The sequence below is a fragment of the Meleagris gallopavo genome, chromosome 5, assembly GCF_905368555.1.
Source record: "Meleagris gallopavo chromosome 5, MGAL_WU_HG_1.1, whole genome shotgun sequence".
Lineage (NCBI taxonomy): Eukaryota > Metazoa > Chordata > Aves > Galliformes > Phasianidae > Meleagris > Meleagris gallopavo.
Genome location: NC_139408.1, coordinates 669,160 through 686,478, shown reverse-complemented (window position 1 = coordinate 686,478; position 17,319 = coordinate 669,160). Strand labels below are relative to the sequence as shown.

General features: G+C 43.2%; 2 protein-coding genes across 2 annotated transcripts in view; one reads left to right on the top strand and one right to left on the bottom strand.

Annotated features, from left to right (window-relative positions):
* Window positions 1-9,017, bottom strand: part of CSTF3 (cleavage stimulation factor subunit 3) — a 42,622-nt gene extending 33,605 nt beyond the window's left edge. The window contains exon 1 of the mRNA XM_019615202.3: window positions 8,804-9,017. Within this exon, the coding sequence (XP_019470747.2) occupies window positions 8,804-8,833 (30 nt within the window). The 5' untranslated portion in view covers window positions 8,834-9,017. The remainder of the gene's footprint in view (window positions 1-8,803) is intronic.
* A 99-nt stretch (window positions 9,018-9,116) lies between these two features.
* HIPK3 (homeodomain interacting protein kinase 3) overlaps window positions 9,117-17,319 on the top strand; it is a 91,346-nt gene continuing 83,143 nt past the window's right edge. The window contains exon 1 of the mRNA XM_010710679.4: window positions 9,117-9,864. The gene's annotated coding sequence lies outside the window, so the exon portion shown is untranslated. The remainder of the gene's footprint in view (window positions 9,865-17,319) is intronic.

Genomic DNA, 17,319 nt, shown 5'->3' with positions numbered 1-17,319 from the left:
TACAGATTGTATGTATATATACATATATATCTCCAGGAGTTTGGCTCACAAGATGGACTCCAGCGGAACGGATCTCCAGAGAGATCCTTCCCCACTGGCAGTCAGCTCTTAAATGGCTCTAGGAGAGGTGCAGCCAGGCTCCACCCCTTCCTGCAGCACAGGTGAATTGCCTTCACCTGTGCTCCCCTGGCTGACTCATTGCTCACCTCAGGTGATCAATCAGAGGTTCAGGCTGTGATTCAGCAGCCCCATACAAACATGAAGCTAATAACAACAATCACACAAAGTAACATTCCAGATATCAGGCTTTATGCTGTAAAAGCAGGTCATTTCAGTAAGATAGAGTACTTCTACTAGATTTGATAGTTAAATGTAAACGGATTGTCTAGGATGATCCCATTCACATAAGCTTTACATGCATGGTTGTTACAAGCATAAGTTGCATGAATTTTGCATAAAATGGGAAATGATGTTTTCATCTGTACTCCAAAAAAGCTATTTACTTTCTGAACCCAATTCATTTTCAGGCCCATGTTAGCAGTCCCAAATCACATAATTTGTTTGTCCCAAGAATTACTGATAAGAAGCACTGACTGCATTTGTTGTATTATTATAAAACCCTTCTCAAGAAATTTTACAAGTTTACTCCGTATTTACAGTTGCAATACACCATTCTGAATTGTGTGTGAGAGGGTGACTGATTACTCTACAGAACACTCTAAAAAAAAGGTCAGTTTTAAGATTAATTTAAAAGAAATCATTTTAAATTCTTAATATTGAAATGCTGGATCTATATCAGTATATAGCTGTGACAATTAGAAAGGTGATACACAGGACAGAGAGAACTGATACTCTTCTCTACCAAAGGATTCACTGCACACTTAAAAAAAGGAAAGAGGACAGCTAGGCACATGTAACACTACAGAGGTGCAACTTCCTGTAAAATTAACAGGTATCACTGCAGCAAATACTATTTCTGTTGAGCAGCCATTCCAAGATAAAAATCGAAGGTACTAACAACATTTACTATTAATTCCTCAGTGAAAAAATAAACAGAAGTATTACAGTGACACTGCAGGAAGGTAAGCTGCCAGCTAAGCGTTGTTACTCACTAATCACTAGGTGATACTAAAACAAGAGTAAGTTGGGGATAGCAAATGCTGTGAGCCCAAGTTAGCTACAAATATGAACTTCATATCACTGACAGAAGTGGATCCTCTTCTTCCCTTGTCCCAATTTATTTTTGTTAATTATTACAGATGTACTGCTAGACAACAGTTGCTTATGTTCTCTATTATGATTCAACTTCACCAAGTTACAGTATTTAGGAATACTTGTCAGCATTACCAATCGTTCTGTCAGTCCTACCAACAGATTTCAAGGTATTTCCTTTAAAATATGGTCTTAAATTAGTATTTTTTAATTATAAAACAGAAAAGTTAACAAAAATGTTGCAGAACCGTCATGCGTAAAAAGGAAAAAAGAGTCAGAATTTCTTTTGTAGGAATTTATGTATGAAGATCATTACTATTTTCCATTCAGTTTTCCTTGGAGCCCCTTGTTTTCAGGTTGCAGCTAATGCTGGCTACAACAAAGCAAAAAAACCCACCCTACAATAACAACTGAAGTGTTTCTTGAAACACAGGGTCCTGTTCTGTAGTCACTTTTAAACCAAGCATAGAAAGGAGCATTGCAGCCTCTTCAGCAGTTCCACAGAAGCAGTTCAGCTGTACTGTGGCAAACCCTTCCATGTGTCACACTCAGCTGACACCACACTCAAACACTCATGGGCTTCCTGCAAGTCAAGGCAACCTCTGCAGATTTAAGGCAGTATCTCAGAAAGGCCAAAATAAGCCAGTGAAAAATAACTACAGACATGATGCATAATCCTAAGTAATCCTACATTAGTTTTGTTTTTAAAACAGGTCACCTAATCCACATGTGTGTAAGAAAACCTTCAGACTTTTAATTGAAAAACTAAAGGACTGATTTCCTCAATCAGTAAATATTCACTTGAGATCAGCAGATACAGTCATCAGGCAGCCATCTAAAACAAACAAAAGGAAAAATATAGGAGCTCCGCAGAACTGATAGATGAGACATGATCAGGGTTTCGAGCTGGACTGTTTTGGATTGCTTACATCTAACATCACAAGTAAGAAAACATCCACTCTTTTAAGGGCAGCAAGCCCTCCCTTCCCAGCCCCCCAGGTAAATTAAAAAACATCTATACTTTAACAGACCTATCTGTATTTCAGAAGAGCAAAGTGCACTGCAGGGAAACCAGTGCTCTGGTTCTATCTCAACTGAAACAAGATTACCAGGCACCTTCAGAGGGCAGGAGCACCTCACCTACCGGGACTGAGGGAGCTGGGCTTGTTCAGCCTGGAGAAGGCTGCAGGGTGACCTCATTGCAGCCTTCAGTACCTAAAGGGAGCCTACAGACAGGAGGGGAGTCAGCTCTTTGAAAGGGTTGATTACAGCAGGACAAGGGGAAATGGTTTGAAGTTGAGGGAGGGACGATTGAGGCTGGATGTCAGGGCCAAGTTGCTTGCTGTGAGAGCAGTGAGGTGCTGGAACAGCTGCCCAGAGAGGCTGTGGATGCCCCATCCATCCCTGGAGGTGTTCAAGGCCAGCTTGGATGGGCAGCCCGGGCTGCTATGAAATGTGGAGGTTGGTGGCCCTGCGGGAGGCAGGGGGTTGGAGCTTCGTGATCCTTGAGGTCCCTTCCAACCCTGGACATTCTCTGATTCTGTAATTCACACAATCATTCCTAAGTCATTGGAGAAACCAATGCTTAGGCTTTCCAGAATGGATTACACTGTCAGAGCACGCAAGTAAATGCATGTGTTCAGTTACAAATCAAATCTATGAGGACTGATATCACCTGTCAGCAAGCAGTGAAGGGAGCTGAAACCTTCAACCTGAACATTAACACAGTGCTTAGAGTTGCTGTTGAGCAGTTTAGGACTATGTGGCTTTTATTACATACTTGGAAGTGCACTGCTTGCACAGTCACCATCTGTACAATTAATGAATATACCGATGTGATGGTATAGCAGTGTACAACTAATGAATATACAGATGTTTAGGTATAGCAGAGAGCTTGGCTATGATGTTATTACACCAAAGCAGGAAACAGAAACGATAGGTAGACTCACCTGTAACCTGGGCTCACGTGGGAAACTCCAGTGGAGTGGATCTCCAGAAGAGATCCTTCCCCACTGGCAGTCAGCTCTTAAATGGCTCTAGGAGAGGTGCAGCCAGGCTCCACCCCTTCCTGCAGCACAGGTGATTTGCCTTCACCTGTGCTCCCCTGGCTGACTCATTGCTCGCCTCAGGTGATCAATCAGAGGTTCAGGCCGTGATTCAGCAGCCCCATACACCATCCAACAACATAAACACCTAAATCACAGGGTGCTGTTTGCTGCCATGATCCTGCCCCTACATAAGCATTTTTGGTTCCTTCCTCTCATTACAACACACCTTACAACACACCGAGTTGCCTCATTCTGTAACAAGTCAGTTCAGGGAGTTAAATCAGCACACGCACAGTTAGGAAAGCAATTAACTTTCTAATTGGCTTAGCTCTCTGGTGCAAGAGTCAGATAAGATGCAGACCACAAGATTGAGAAAAGTACAGGATTTGAGTTCTAGCTTAGATCAGCTTGAACTACTACGAAACCCACTTTAATACTAGCCTTTAACACTTCTTTTACATCTAGAAAAAATACTGCCAAGAATTGTTGCATACAAGCTGGAAAAGTACTTTTTTCCTTTTGATAAATACATGCAGCAAACCTATGTAAAAGGTCACCTATCTCACAAACAATCTTTTGAAGGTCACTGAATTATTTCAGCACTCAGTTCGACTGTCAATGTTTGTATTCATAACATCTCATCTGATTCAGAGCTTTTATTACTTGCACACAAATAAACAGCAATGGAGTCTTAGTTTCACAGATATCAAGACCAGCAAAATCAGTCAACTGTAGAAAGCCACCTCTGAATTCATTAAATATGTCAGAGGGAAAAAAAAAAAAACACAAGAAACAGAATGAACTTCTAATAGTTACTGCAAGCTCTTTTTCAATGAGAACTTAAGTTTATGCCTTACAACTAAAGGCAACAGTTAAGACTTTCCCCAGGCCTCTGAGATCAAGCCCTCATGACTCCGAAGCACGCTGCATGAGATACCAACACCTCCGTCAAACATTCACACAACAGAATGCATCCAATTGCTTAAAGCAGCCTGCTGTCACAAGGGGTGTTTTTGCAGTAAATGTTTATTTCACCTGTGGCCTGTTTAAGATGTTTGTAGATCTCATTGCACAATTAGTGGTAGGCTTTAAACAAGACATACAGGCTGCTGTGCACAAAAAGAAAGCAATTCCAACAGCTGTATCAGTCAAGTGGATTAATATCTGGAAGAAGTTTTATGTTCATGTTGGAGATTTTGACTATTTGCTGTGCTTTAGCATAGCCCAGCTTGTAACACAGCTGATGAATCCAATTTAAAAGCATTACCATACAACTCAGCAAGCATTGCTGGTTTTTCAGTTTGGTTAATTTACAGCCTGGCTAGCCCAAATTTGTGCCTCAAAGTTGGGTTGCAGTTATACATGCACAGAACCAGTTTGTAATTGTCTTCAATCTAGTACTTCAGTACCTTAAATTACACACACAGCCACTCAGTCCGGAATAAGTACCCAGCTGGACAACTACTCCAGACTCACAGTGCACGCCAGATCACCTTGTGTAAGCACAGAAACCAGACTGCCTTTCCTCAGTTCAACAACCAGCGATGCTAACAAAAAGAAGATATTTCCCATAGACAAGACTTCAATCTATTTTTAAAGATTTGTCTTATTTTTTTTTATTTTTATTTTTTTTACATAAATTCAACTGTGAATGCAATTTTGGAAGCATTTTTTCCCTTTAACACTGGGTCACTATTAGCAAATTTAAGTCAGTAAAATACCCAAATAATTTTTGAAAGAAGACTTTTACGCATAAGCCCCCCACGAACATAACCTGGGCTGTTTTATATCTCTGCACAAATCAGAGCTTTAGATTAAGAATTACTCTTCTTCCCTCTTGAAACTATTTCCCAAATGTCAGCGTTGAGACATTTTTCACTTTCATTTCTTCTTTGTAAATCTGAAAACATCTGCATAACTGAGTCCAAAGTCTCCCTCCATCCGTGCTTGTTTTCATTCTATTTACAAGCAGTTCCTACAATAACCATAAACAGTAACAGTATACCCAGTTATGTACCATAGAAAATAACATGCTCATAGCAGGGTTTGACTTTTTTTCCTGCAAATGACCCCTCCTGACACGTTCAACCCACCCCATCCTGCAAAAAATAATCTTTCCCTTTCAGTGTCACACTCAACAATGATACACCTTGTTAAAATGTTAACCATATTAGCATTTACTACTGCTCTTAGATTTCCAAACCCTGTACCAAACAGACATGAGGTATGAATGAGAGGCAGGAGTAGAAAATGCCAGGAAGAAACCACAACAGGCTGTTTTAAGGTCTTTCCTACAGACACAGAGACAACACCGCCATTTTTTCCCCACAGTTCAGTCTCGGAGCAGATTTATAAAGAGTAATCTGCACCACAGTCTGAAGCACATCTCGCAGTTACAGGAAGCCTCACCTGCTTGTTTCTAGCCATAGAAGATTAATCTAAGGCGGGGTAAAACAAATACTGCATCAAGTCTTTAGATGAAGTTCATGTCTGGCAACTTTGGATTTATTAAGTGGATAAGGGAACTTATTCTGCCATAGCAGAAAGAGGCAAGAAGGGAATTTAGGCCTTGTCTGAGAGTACAGGAAGCAATGATCTTGCAAAACGAAACTAGATACTTCATGGCCCAGAAAAAACAAAGAAATACACAGCTGTAAGAGTAGTAGCCCTGACAGATGAAGAGACTGAAAACAGCTCGTCAAATAAAATGAGGGAATTTTACGGCAAACAGTAACAGCCTTACAGTCTACAAAATGTGAATTCCTATTATATAAATGTTTGGTGCTCTAGAAAGCAATCCTAGAAATTCTGCCTGTCTGGATAAATCGTGTAGACCTCACACCAGGAGTTCAGCAGAGACCTAACAGAATTTAAGACCTGACAACTGCATCTGTTTCTGCGGAAGTTCGTTTGGGTCCAACACAACAAACAGTGCTAAAATTGAACCTACTCCGACTCCAAAGGAAGTTCAAGCAATGGTGGTGGCTGCACCGTATTCCCTATCCCACTCCCTCCTTCTTCCCTTCTCTTCTAGGCTAGCAATGCAAGCAGACAACCTCCATTACACAGCTTATGAGTTGCCTAACAGTGCCTTAGTTCAGCCTGAAGGTAGTGAAAACATTTCGGTGTACCACACCTGGTGTAATAGAGCCTCTGATACTCCAGCTGGGCCTTTAACCTCACAATATCTACACCCAATGCTCTGCTCTCTGTTCTTCCTTCCTGCATAGCCATAATTTCATGCTTGAGAGACAGCACGGCTATCTGTCTTTCACTTGGCTCCTTTTGGAAATCCTATCCAAACCCAAGGCCTGGGAAGCAAGATGCAGACACCCTTGTGTGTCAGTGCTTGTGCTAGCAGTTATTTAACATCCGCATCATATAAAACATGCACATCCAGTGCACAACACAATGAATGTTAACTGTACAGTCACCCCTTCAACTGATAAATGACTGCCAATAATAACGGCACTCAAAAACCCAGAACCTGGTCATAGAGGCAACAGAGAAAGCCCTAAAGAACGCCAGATGCACACCAACCTGTCTAACTTCAGCTTCTCACATAAAGGTACATTTAAAGCCATAAGAATGTATGTAAGGTCAGAGAGAACCTCCAGACAGCACTCAGTTGTGGAATCAGCTGCAGTGTGAGGTAAGAGGGCAAGGCACAGCTGCCCCACGCACAGCACTCTGTTGTTCCTTTTCCAACAAAAGCACTGCCAACAGATAACTGCATGGAGACCACAGTTAGATAAAGATTTAGTTCAGAAACACCTGCCCTAAAACACAACCAGACAGTTGTTAACCTGAAATGGGGAGCCTCCATTTTGCTCAAAACATCTATATGAAATTATAACCTCATTTTAACATTAGGAGTAAGAAACTGAAGTCTGCTACAGTGAGAAAAATAACATTGCAGAGGACAATTTCTTGAAATGGAAATAAACTGATGGAAGGAGCTGACTGTAACAAGGTCTGAGATCCTCCAGAACAGAATACAGAGGCCTTCATAAGGAGCACAGTATATAAAAACAAAGATTCAGCTGAACCTAAAAAAGCTCAGTTTGTTTAAAATAGCACCCAACGTGAAAATAGTAATCAAGTTAACTTTCATTTTTTATTAGTTTTCATGCATAAAAAAATGCAAACTGTCTATTAAACTTCATGCCCTGTGCGTGCCATAAATAATTTGCGATTTGTTGAATGCTGAGGTCCTCTATGATATGGCACCACATTGCTACACCTAACAGAACTCTCCACAATATCTTTTATTTCAGTACATGCAGTCACTCCATTTTTCGCATATTAAGTCTTTCCTCATAAAAGACAGTAAAGCCTTAAGGCAGCACTCTCTTTTTAAGCAAAAAAATATAGTACACGTTACAGAAATGAGCATGCTGCTTTAATCAAGTTTTCATTATACAATTACCTGCCAATGTAAATTCAGAAAAACAAAACAGACACAAAACCACTCACTGCAGTGGGTAGCTTAAATGTGAAATTTATTACACATCAGAATCATCAACATTTTATTGTAACATATTCTTCCTGTGCTGAAGTAAACCTTTCTGAAGAACCTCTCACCTGAACAGACAATTGTATTTACTGAGCTGAACGGCCCTGAGCATACAGGACACTAACTGATAGCTTCCTAAGGAGAAAGAAAATGACTATTCTACATTCCGAACTCTTCCCTCTGGAAGAGCTGCACCTTACGAAGAGTTCACATAACACCCTTTTGCCATGCAGGCCTACACACAAGGCAGCTTTAGAAAAAGACTTTGTTGTAAAAGAAAACTTTCTAAAAAAGGGAATATTAAATCAGCAACTAAAACATAAGCATTTTTGTGGGCCGCGCAGGCACTTCACAGCATTTCTACCACTCCTCCCTCAGCTGAGAACCTCCACCTGTGCTCCACTGCCCCAACTAACGGGCATTTTGAACAGAACCCTAACAGCTAAAAGACCTATCTGTAAGCAAGAAATACCTCACAGTAACACTACACTTCAATATCTGATACAGAACGTTGACTGCATCTACGTGGAAAACAAAAAGTGTGTGTTTCAGCGTATTAAAAAACCCAAGTGAAAGCCAAGGGAAGAAGTACTTCCTCCTCAGAGAGAAAGACAAAACCAAACCACTCTCAAAAAAGAAAAAAAGTCCTTTATTACACAAGCGCATTTCTACAACTTCTAATCTACAGACGTTTAAACGCTTTCGGAGAAAAACGGTACCGCTAAGAAGGAAGCCCAAAGCCTCGCACGTTAAACGTGACCGAACGCGACGGGCACGGCCTCAGCGCCGCGCATCCCGGCCGCCCCAGGCCCACTCAGCACGGCGGGAAACCGGGCAGCCGCCCTGCGGCCCTTCCTTCCCCCGAGGGCTCGTCGGCCGTATGTGCAAGGAACCGCCCTTCGGCCCTGCAGTCGGGGACCGCGATTGAGGCAGGCCGCGCTCCCGCCGCCCGGGCCCAGTGACAGCCCACACCCTGCCCGTCCCCGCGCCTCCTCAAGGAGCGGCCTGCAGACTTCCTGTTGCTCACCTGTTCGCCGGTACCTCCGTCGCCAGACATAGCAGATTAAAACAGGGCTGGGGCGCTGCCGCCCCCCAACAAATTAAAACCCCTTTTAAAAGCGCCCCGAGCCGCCACTACGGGCAGCACCTCGGCCACACCAACAGCCACGACCCGCAGCCGCGGCAGCCGCCAACAAAATGGCAGCGCGGCGCTCCGAACCCGGCTTTCTGTGGGGGCGGGGGGAGGGGCCACGCGGGGCATGCCGGGAACGGACGCGCAGAGCGGAAGTGCGTCACACGGAGCGGAAGTGCGTCACACGAAGCGAAAGCGTGTTAAGGCGGCGCGCGGACGGAAGTAGCGTTTGATGGAGTTCCGAGGTGGTGGTGGGCTGGGTTTGCGGCCTGTTTTTTGCGGCTGCTCCCCGGTTCCGTAGGGCGCTGTTTCCCGTCGCAGGGGGGAGCCGGGCGCGGTGCCGGGGCATGTCTCGGTGCTGGGATGTCCTGGAGCTGTGAGCGGGGCGCTCCCCGAACAGCGGCCGGGCCGGGCCCCGGGGCTGTGGCGGTCGCGCTTATGGCGCTTGTGGCGGACGTAAGGCGGGCGCTTTCTCTTGCCGCTCGCTCCCCGTCTGCCGGCAGAGCGCTGGTTGTACAAACCCCGATGGATAGCGGGCAGCAGCTGGGATGGCTCGGAGGTTTCTAGTTCGGGGCTTTGTGGTGTGTTGTTCCATTTGCGAAGTGTTGCGGTTTGAACTGTAATCCCCGCAATCTTGTCCTCCGTGAGGTAGCGCCAGCAATGTCTGCTAGCGGCAGGCCCATCGCGTTCACCTCACGAGAGCTCTCGTTAACCGAGGAGGCGAGTTCGAGGGACAGGCTGAGAAGTCATCGTTCAAAACACCTCGAAGACACGAGAGGCAGCTCCCCCTAAAGCGACTTAATTGTATTTACAAAGTAACCGCCTGTTTGTCCGTGAGAGAGGGGCTGTGAAACGGCTGTTGCTGAGAAATAGGCTGCTGTAGCAAGCAAACCCATTGAAGGAGACTTGGCAGATACCGAGGTGAAAGCTGATTTCGCTGCCTTCACAACAGCAGCGTAAGTGTTCTTAAACTTGTATCATAGAATCGTATTTATGTAGAAGTACTTAAAGTAACCTGATATTGCCACTCTGTGTTCCTTTGCTTCATCTTTCAAAAGTCCCCTCGTTAAACTGCAGTCATGTGGAAAAAGGTAATAACAGTCATTACCTTTACTTGAGCATGACCTGAAGTAAAAGCATGCAGAGGGAGTGGTAGGCACTTATTTGACGAATCTGTAATATTTTTTGTTCTTGGTTTTGTGTAATTTTTATTTTGTTTGCCAGAAATGAAATATGAGTATGTTTATCAGTCTGTTTTGATAAATGAGTTATGTTTTCAGGGTTCTTAGAGAACGATGAGTTTGTGATACTAGGCTGACTTGTTTTCCATTGGCTCTTCTGTTCCACAACAGTTTTCATTTTGAAAGTGTTTGAGATATGAATATGAAAAAATCATGCATTTCTGATTCAACTGTGTTAGATAGTTCCACTTCCCACCTAGGAACCAGTGCCTTATAAGGCATTACTTAAAGCAGTGCTGGTGAAACTGCTCATTAGCTACCGTATTATTTATAGACAAGCAGGATGTCAACTGACTCAGTGACCTTGGTGAAATTTTGATTATGTCTTTGAATTTTTTTAAGCTGCGTATATTTCTACTTCATCTGCTTTTTTTTTTTGAGGGACTGCTTTGTTTCTTGAAATGATTAAGGTGCTTTTGAATGATGACATCACCAATGACTTCTTGCTCACCTCCTGGAACAAATTAGTAGAAAGGGAAATGAATGATGTTATTGAGAGTTTTACTCCCATATTTCCTACAGTGCTTCCCCACATCCCCTCAAATAAATAATATGCTGCTTTTTCAACTGGTTTTGCTCTTCATTTTTGTAATTCCATGCACAGAATGGGCCTTGGGCAAAGCCCAGCTGTTTAAATACAACCAGTGCCTGCTGCATTTCTGTCTGGTGTTGTGTGATAGCTTGCGTGAGCTGCAGCTGTATTATGTTCTCAGCACAGATGTATTAGTTGGAGAAAATTAAAAGAAAATTCCTTTTTAGGTTCTTGTTGATATGCTGTTCTTTACCACTTCAGCCCTGCTAGCTTGCCTTGGTTTGCAGTTAAATGTGAAGCTTTTCACACCTACGTGTTAACCAACATATTTGTGTTCTCATATCGATCTCTGAGGAGACAATGCAAAAACTGACATAAAATCGCAAGTTATGTTTCAGAGTAACTTCAGAATGTTTTGATTGTAAGTTAAGTGTTTAGATAGAAGAGTGTTAGCTGAGGTTCTTTCTCACTGTGACTTCTGTTAGGGCCTTGTGTGAAAGCCTACTGTCTTGAGTAGAGTAGTGCGTTACGGTAGTCGAGCCATTTGACAGGCTGATTTGGGGCTTTCCTGCTGATGGTGTGGGGGCAGGCGATGGGAATGCATCAGTGAAGCTTACCACAACTGCTTCGTTGCTAATTGCTCCTACATTACTCAAGCGCTGTAGAAATGACTGTTCCTTCCATTTGTTCTGAAGCTGCATCACTTTGAGTGGACTAAGTGACACAGAGCTTCTAGTCCAACCAAGGTAACTGGAGCGGTGAGGACATGATTACAGGTCTGTCTGCTGGAAAATGCTGCACTCTAATTTTCATATGGTTCATGGTATGAAAGCAGCACGGCATTGCTAATATGTGTGATGCCTTCTGATTCATGCTCCGTTCAGTAATTGATGGCAGGCTGCGAGTGAACTGCTGTGGGTTTTATTGCTTGGTAAGAGACTTGCTGAAATTATGCATCAGAAGTGGAAAACAATCTGAAACTGAACAAGAATTGAAGACTTCAGCTATTCATATAGCAATTCAATGGTATTTAAATGTTTTCTCTAGGGAAAAATAAAAATTGTGTGTTACTTGAAAAAAAGAACTAGAAAAAAATCAGATCTTAAAAGAAATGGATGTTGAGCTTTACAAGGCCAACCATGAAGTGAAGCAAATCTGTAAGGTGGCTGCTTTCACAGAGTTCAGTCAGTGGTTATGGAATAGCTGTTATATGCAGCAAATTATCATGTGTTACTTGTTAAGAAATCCCAGGTTTTGTGTAACCCTTTTAGCAGAACTCTACTGAAAACATTGGTCAGAAAGGTTTTTCAATAGGATTAATCAAGGGTATGACTGGCTGCTCAAACTTTAACAGCTCTTAGATTTTAACTACCCCGTTAATTTGTATATTGATGCTCCATCTAAGGCTACCTGAGCGCAGAGGGGATTGACCTTGCTGCTCCATCATCGTATCACCCAAGGCTGTAGGTTCCGTCTCCCATTCTACAGGATGGATTTCAACATGGGTAGGGTGAAGGCATGCTGACCTGGAAACTGCGAGACCCAGGCTTGCTGGGGGTGGTGCCAGGCCCTGTTGTCTCTACTGAGAGTTCTGCAGGAGGCGAGTGCTCCTGTTGAGCCTGTAATCTCTCTTGGCTTTCCTAATTGACAGCACCACGGGGATTCTCTGAACTAAAGATGATAGTCTAAACATCTATTTCCATAGGCTGTGATTAAGAATAAATGTCATGTTTCTGTCAAACTGGTTCTGTTCCCCGTTGACATCCACTGTTCTAGAGTGAGGTGTGTCCCTCTAATTGGTAGCATCAACTGCAAAGATGAGGAAGGAAGTAGAACCCAAGCTTTGCGAGGTTTTTCTTGCACTCTGCTCTGGAGCTGTTGGAGTTTGTACTGAAGAGAGAAGGAAGCAACCATGGGGATATGGGTAGTGATGAGAATGTAACAGGGCTCAGCTTAAAACGGGCCCATAAGTGCCTTTCAACTATCAGGAGTGTGTGTGAGACCATTTGTGTCAGTATGTGATTGGTAGGAGCTGTGGCACTGAGTCTGCCTGAGTAATATTCTCTGAGATGTCTTTCTGCTAATTTTCTCTCCCTGTTCTCTGTGACAGGTTCAGCACTGCGCTACAGAGAGCCATGATGCCAATGGATGAGATAAAGGTGCTGAATTAAGAGGCTGGATTAGCAAACCATGTCCATTATGTTAGACTTATTCCAGCACAGGCACTGTTTAGTTTCGAGTAAGGAAGAGATAAATACGTTAAAAAGATGTGGGATCTGTTGCTGGTTTTGCATTGCCAAAGATAGTTGTCTTTTATTGTTAGTAGTTTGTCTTGCTTCATTCTTGTTCTTCTTTTTCTCTTCTTTTTTCTGCCAGTCAGAGATGCTGGTGCTTATCCTCCAGATAGAGATTCACCATGAGGAAGGGGTCGTGTGTCATTAAAAGAGTCTGGGTTACAGACATGGAAACATGGCTTGTGTCACCTCATGGAGCTGCACGTCTCCTGATAGCCAGGGAGTCAGACATCACGTTCGTAGACTGCTTTGCAAGTAAAAAGAAGGGAATTGATGACATGCAGTGGTAAATGATGTCGGTGAAATGTGGTTGAAGTTTCTTCTGGGTAGAGTAGAGGTTTTAAAATTAGCTTGAGGGGGAGAAACAAATTTAGGAAATGAGTAATAAGCAGAAAACCAAGATGAATGGATTAGTGAATGATGAGGGTGCGTAGTACAGAACAGTCGTAGCAAACTGCATAGTTGCAGTTCTGCACTTAGGTAGTGTAATAAGTTGTTAAAATGATGGATTGAACTCCAGTTTCCCAATGTGAATTAGTTTGCTCGAATTGGCTAGCGTTTATTTAACACAATATTGCCTACTTAGTTTTTTGTAAGCAGCTTTTCAGCTTTCCAAGCTAAGCACAAATAATCCCCATTTAGGTTGAGCAAGTTTTTTACTATTTTTTTTTCCTTCTAGTGATCTTTTCCAGGTCTTGTTCTCCTTCTGTACCACCGCTTGCTGCTGTGGATCAGTGCTGGCGTTGATCACCAGGGATTTAAGTTGCCTGGTGGATTCTTTGGGAGATACGCTGTAGAGAACTGAAAGCTGGAGCTGGCTTTTAAAACTGTTTCAATGCTGGAAGTTTAGGTAGTGAAAATAGCTCTGAAGGTTGTTTAAGCCAACAGCTGGCTATCCTCAGAGGCAGGTTAGGTTTTTTCCTGAAGATGTGTAGGCAGACATTTCTGGATGTACCATTTAGAATGCGGGTGCTGTGGGTCCTCCACATCCCGACAGCTCTGAGTGTGTGCAGTCAGTTCGGGCACAGCGGGCTCTGAGTGTTCCTGTGCACCTTGGAAGTCGGAGAGCAGGGAGGGAACTTCTAGGCAGAAACATACAAGAAATCAGTAAACTCAAACTGCAGACCAAAGCTCTACAGGCAGAGAACAGCACCGGGTGAAGCTGCGGCGCTGGGAGCCGGGCGCTGCGGCGTTCCCGCATCAGGCCGCTAGGAGGCAGCAGAGCGCCGCGCTGCTCGGCTCCATTTAAGGGGTTTCAGAGTTGCCTGGTAGAGAATAGCAGAAATATGGAAGGAAAATATATCAAAGAATGATTATAAATCAAAGAGGGAACTTCCCGGTATTTAGTATAGTGGTAGTCATCCAACAAAAGAACAAAGTGAGGTGGGGCTGAACATTCTTACCTGCAATTGGTGTCGTGCACTTTCATCTACGTACAGCCACAGTTGTTTTCTGGTGTATGTTTATGCTGGTTGCAAAGCCTTTTAAAAACACAGTGTGGGCTGCAGTAATTATTTCTATATAGGATCAGTGAGAATAAGCTTATTGTTAATTGTGGTCACCAGAAATAATACTGGACTGCCTTGAAAATGGTAGTGATTAAATGCAAGTAAGAATTGACTGTCTGGGCATTGTGTTACTTGCACTTAGATGTTTTCTTCTTAGTTCAGTAACCTAGTTGTCATAAGATGAGTGTGTAAAAATATACTTTTAAGACACTATTTGCTTTTTTTAAAATAAGACCCGATATGCTATTAGTTGTCATAAATGGGGCTGTTCAGCCCAGAGAAGAGAAGGCTCTGGGGACACCTGGCTGCAGCCTTTCAGTAGCTAAAGGGGGGCTGGAAGAAGGGGACAGGCTCTTTACCCTGGTCTCTTGTGATTGGACAAGGGGAAGTGATTTCAAAGTAAAAGAGGGGAGATTTAGACTGGATGTAATGAAGTTGTTACAGTAAGGGTGGTGAGGCACTGGCACAGGTTGCCCAGACAGGTGGTGGATGCCCTGTCCTTGGAGAAGCTCATTCAGAGTCAGGCTGGACAGGGCTCTGAGCACCTGATGGAGCTGTGGGTGTCCCTGTTCACTGCAGAGAGTTGGCCTAGATGGCATTTAAGGGCCGCTTCCAACTCAAACAATTCTATGATTCTATGATGTGTATGAATTCATAAGCACAGAATGTCACAGGTTTCCATCTCAGGCTGTTTTGGTTAGAGCCCTCATTGTCTGAAGTACAAACTGTCTGCAAGCAAGAAGCTCGCCTTGCTGACATCAATTCTACCTTAGTCAAGTGCTGTGTTTGTGCAGCCTGGAGAAACAGGAAAGGTGGAACTGGCCGACCGGTCCTCCTGTACTCAGGGCAGGGAGGTTGCTATGCGACCGTACTGTTTGACGTTTTACTTGAAAGCTCAGCTCCAGGAAACCAGGGTTTGCATTAAGAATCAATCAATCTTTCTTCCTAGTTTGTTTTCTTATATTACAAAATGGAAATCGATTTTGTGAACCAAGTATATCGTAATCCCTCAGAAACATAGAAGAAACGTAGGAAAAATCTAATTCTTGAGTTATTTGAGTCTCCTTATTTGTTAATGAAACCTGCCTAAAATCTTAACTGCAGTACCCCCAGGTGCTGGCATAGCAGTCATTGCCTCTCTCCGCGCTTGGTTTGTAGGCTGGACAACTTGATCCAGGAAACATTCCTTGCCTCAGTCCATCTTCTAAACCTGCTTGGCTGTTGTACCTGCCTTAAGATACGTCTCTTATGCAGCTACCATCAGAGTTCATGATTATCAAAGGTTATTTTGAAGAAATAACAAACCTTTCTGACTTGTGTGCGAATTCCCTCATACTGGTGATCTTACCCGGCCCGGGTTTAGACCTGCGCTTGGAATTACAGCTCTCTTTGAGCTCATCCCTGTGTAAATTTACCTTGGCAGATCACATGCTCTTAGAATGAAGGCTTGTGTTTTTATCGTTATCTATAAAGCATTTGGGTACCATGGTGATTAGATCACATGAGCAGACAGTTCAATTTGTGCTTAATGTAAGCGGTGCCAGGGTTCTTTTCATTAGAAATCGAGCTTCGTGTTCTCTAGTAAAACAAGTGATTCCAGGTACTAAATATGCACTGTTTTTTAGCAGATTAGTAGGTACACAAAGGGAAGGAATTGCTTTTCAATTTGCTTCATTAGCTCACCTTGCAGTTAGCAGTGAAGTTGCTGCTTTTGAACCTCATAGCAACACTGCAGTTCAGCCACCACGTGGTGAAAGAGAATTTGTTTTGTAATTTTCTTCATTCTAAATTAGTGTGGCATGAAATCGTAGTTAAAGGAAATGTCTCAGCGTAAGTAGAGGAAAAATATCCTTCTGGTCAACAGCATGAGAAGTATTGCCTTTTCTGTGCTGCTCTAATTAGATATTGATTGTACTTGGAACTAATCTTTCATTACAGTTCATGTTACATTTGTGCGTTTTGCTTTTTTTTTTTTCCCTTTACATTATTTTGACAGTTTTTAAAGTAATGAATGGGTGAGCCTATACTCCAGGAAAAGTCATTTCTTTTTATTAGCATATTGAGGGCAATGAGGTGGAAAAAGAAATGTCCAACACAAGTCGTATTTACATATTTGCTGCTCTTGCTCCAAGCAGTAATTTTCCAGAGAGTGTCTGGGAACAATTCCTGGGGGGAAGATTTCTCCCTGATTCTGGTACGAGTTTACAATTACTCCTGGAGAGTTGCTGTGGCTATGAGTGAGGCAGTTACGACCCCCACTGTTCAACTGCCAGACAGACCATGAAGCAGTTTGTATCAGGTATTCGTACCCCAAGTGTCACGATCCTGTGTTTAACACAAATCCAAGTGCATCATGGGTTTTTATTATTTGTTTGCTCCCTGACCAGGAGTGTTGTGCCTCTGTTTCTCACCGTTCAGCCACTGCATTACTGCACTTGCAGTAGTTTGGTCTGGTTCTGTTCCTTGAAGTGACAGAACAGTAGCAGTTGTGTATCAGAAAGGCACATCCATTCCACTGCATGAAATCTTGGTGCAAGCCAAACCTGAAGTGGATGAATCCCACATCCTTTAACAGTATTCTGTGTGAATGCATCCCATTCCAGGAGATCGTGGCAGGGTTGGGAATACTGTCAGTGCTAACCAACTTGAAAACCCAACAACTGCAGTTTTTCCAGTTCCAAACGCGCTGCCAACAGTTGTGCAGCAATTTAGGCATCTTGGTTACAGAATGATAGCAGCAAATCTTTGGGCTACTGCTTGGATGCTAAAGGTACCGGGGGACTCTCTTGCAAAGCTCCATACGTATAAAAAGTCTCTGGACTTGCTGTGGGTTAAA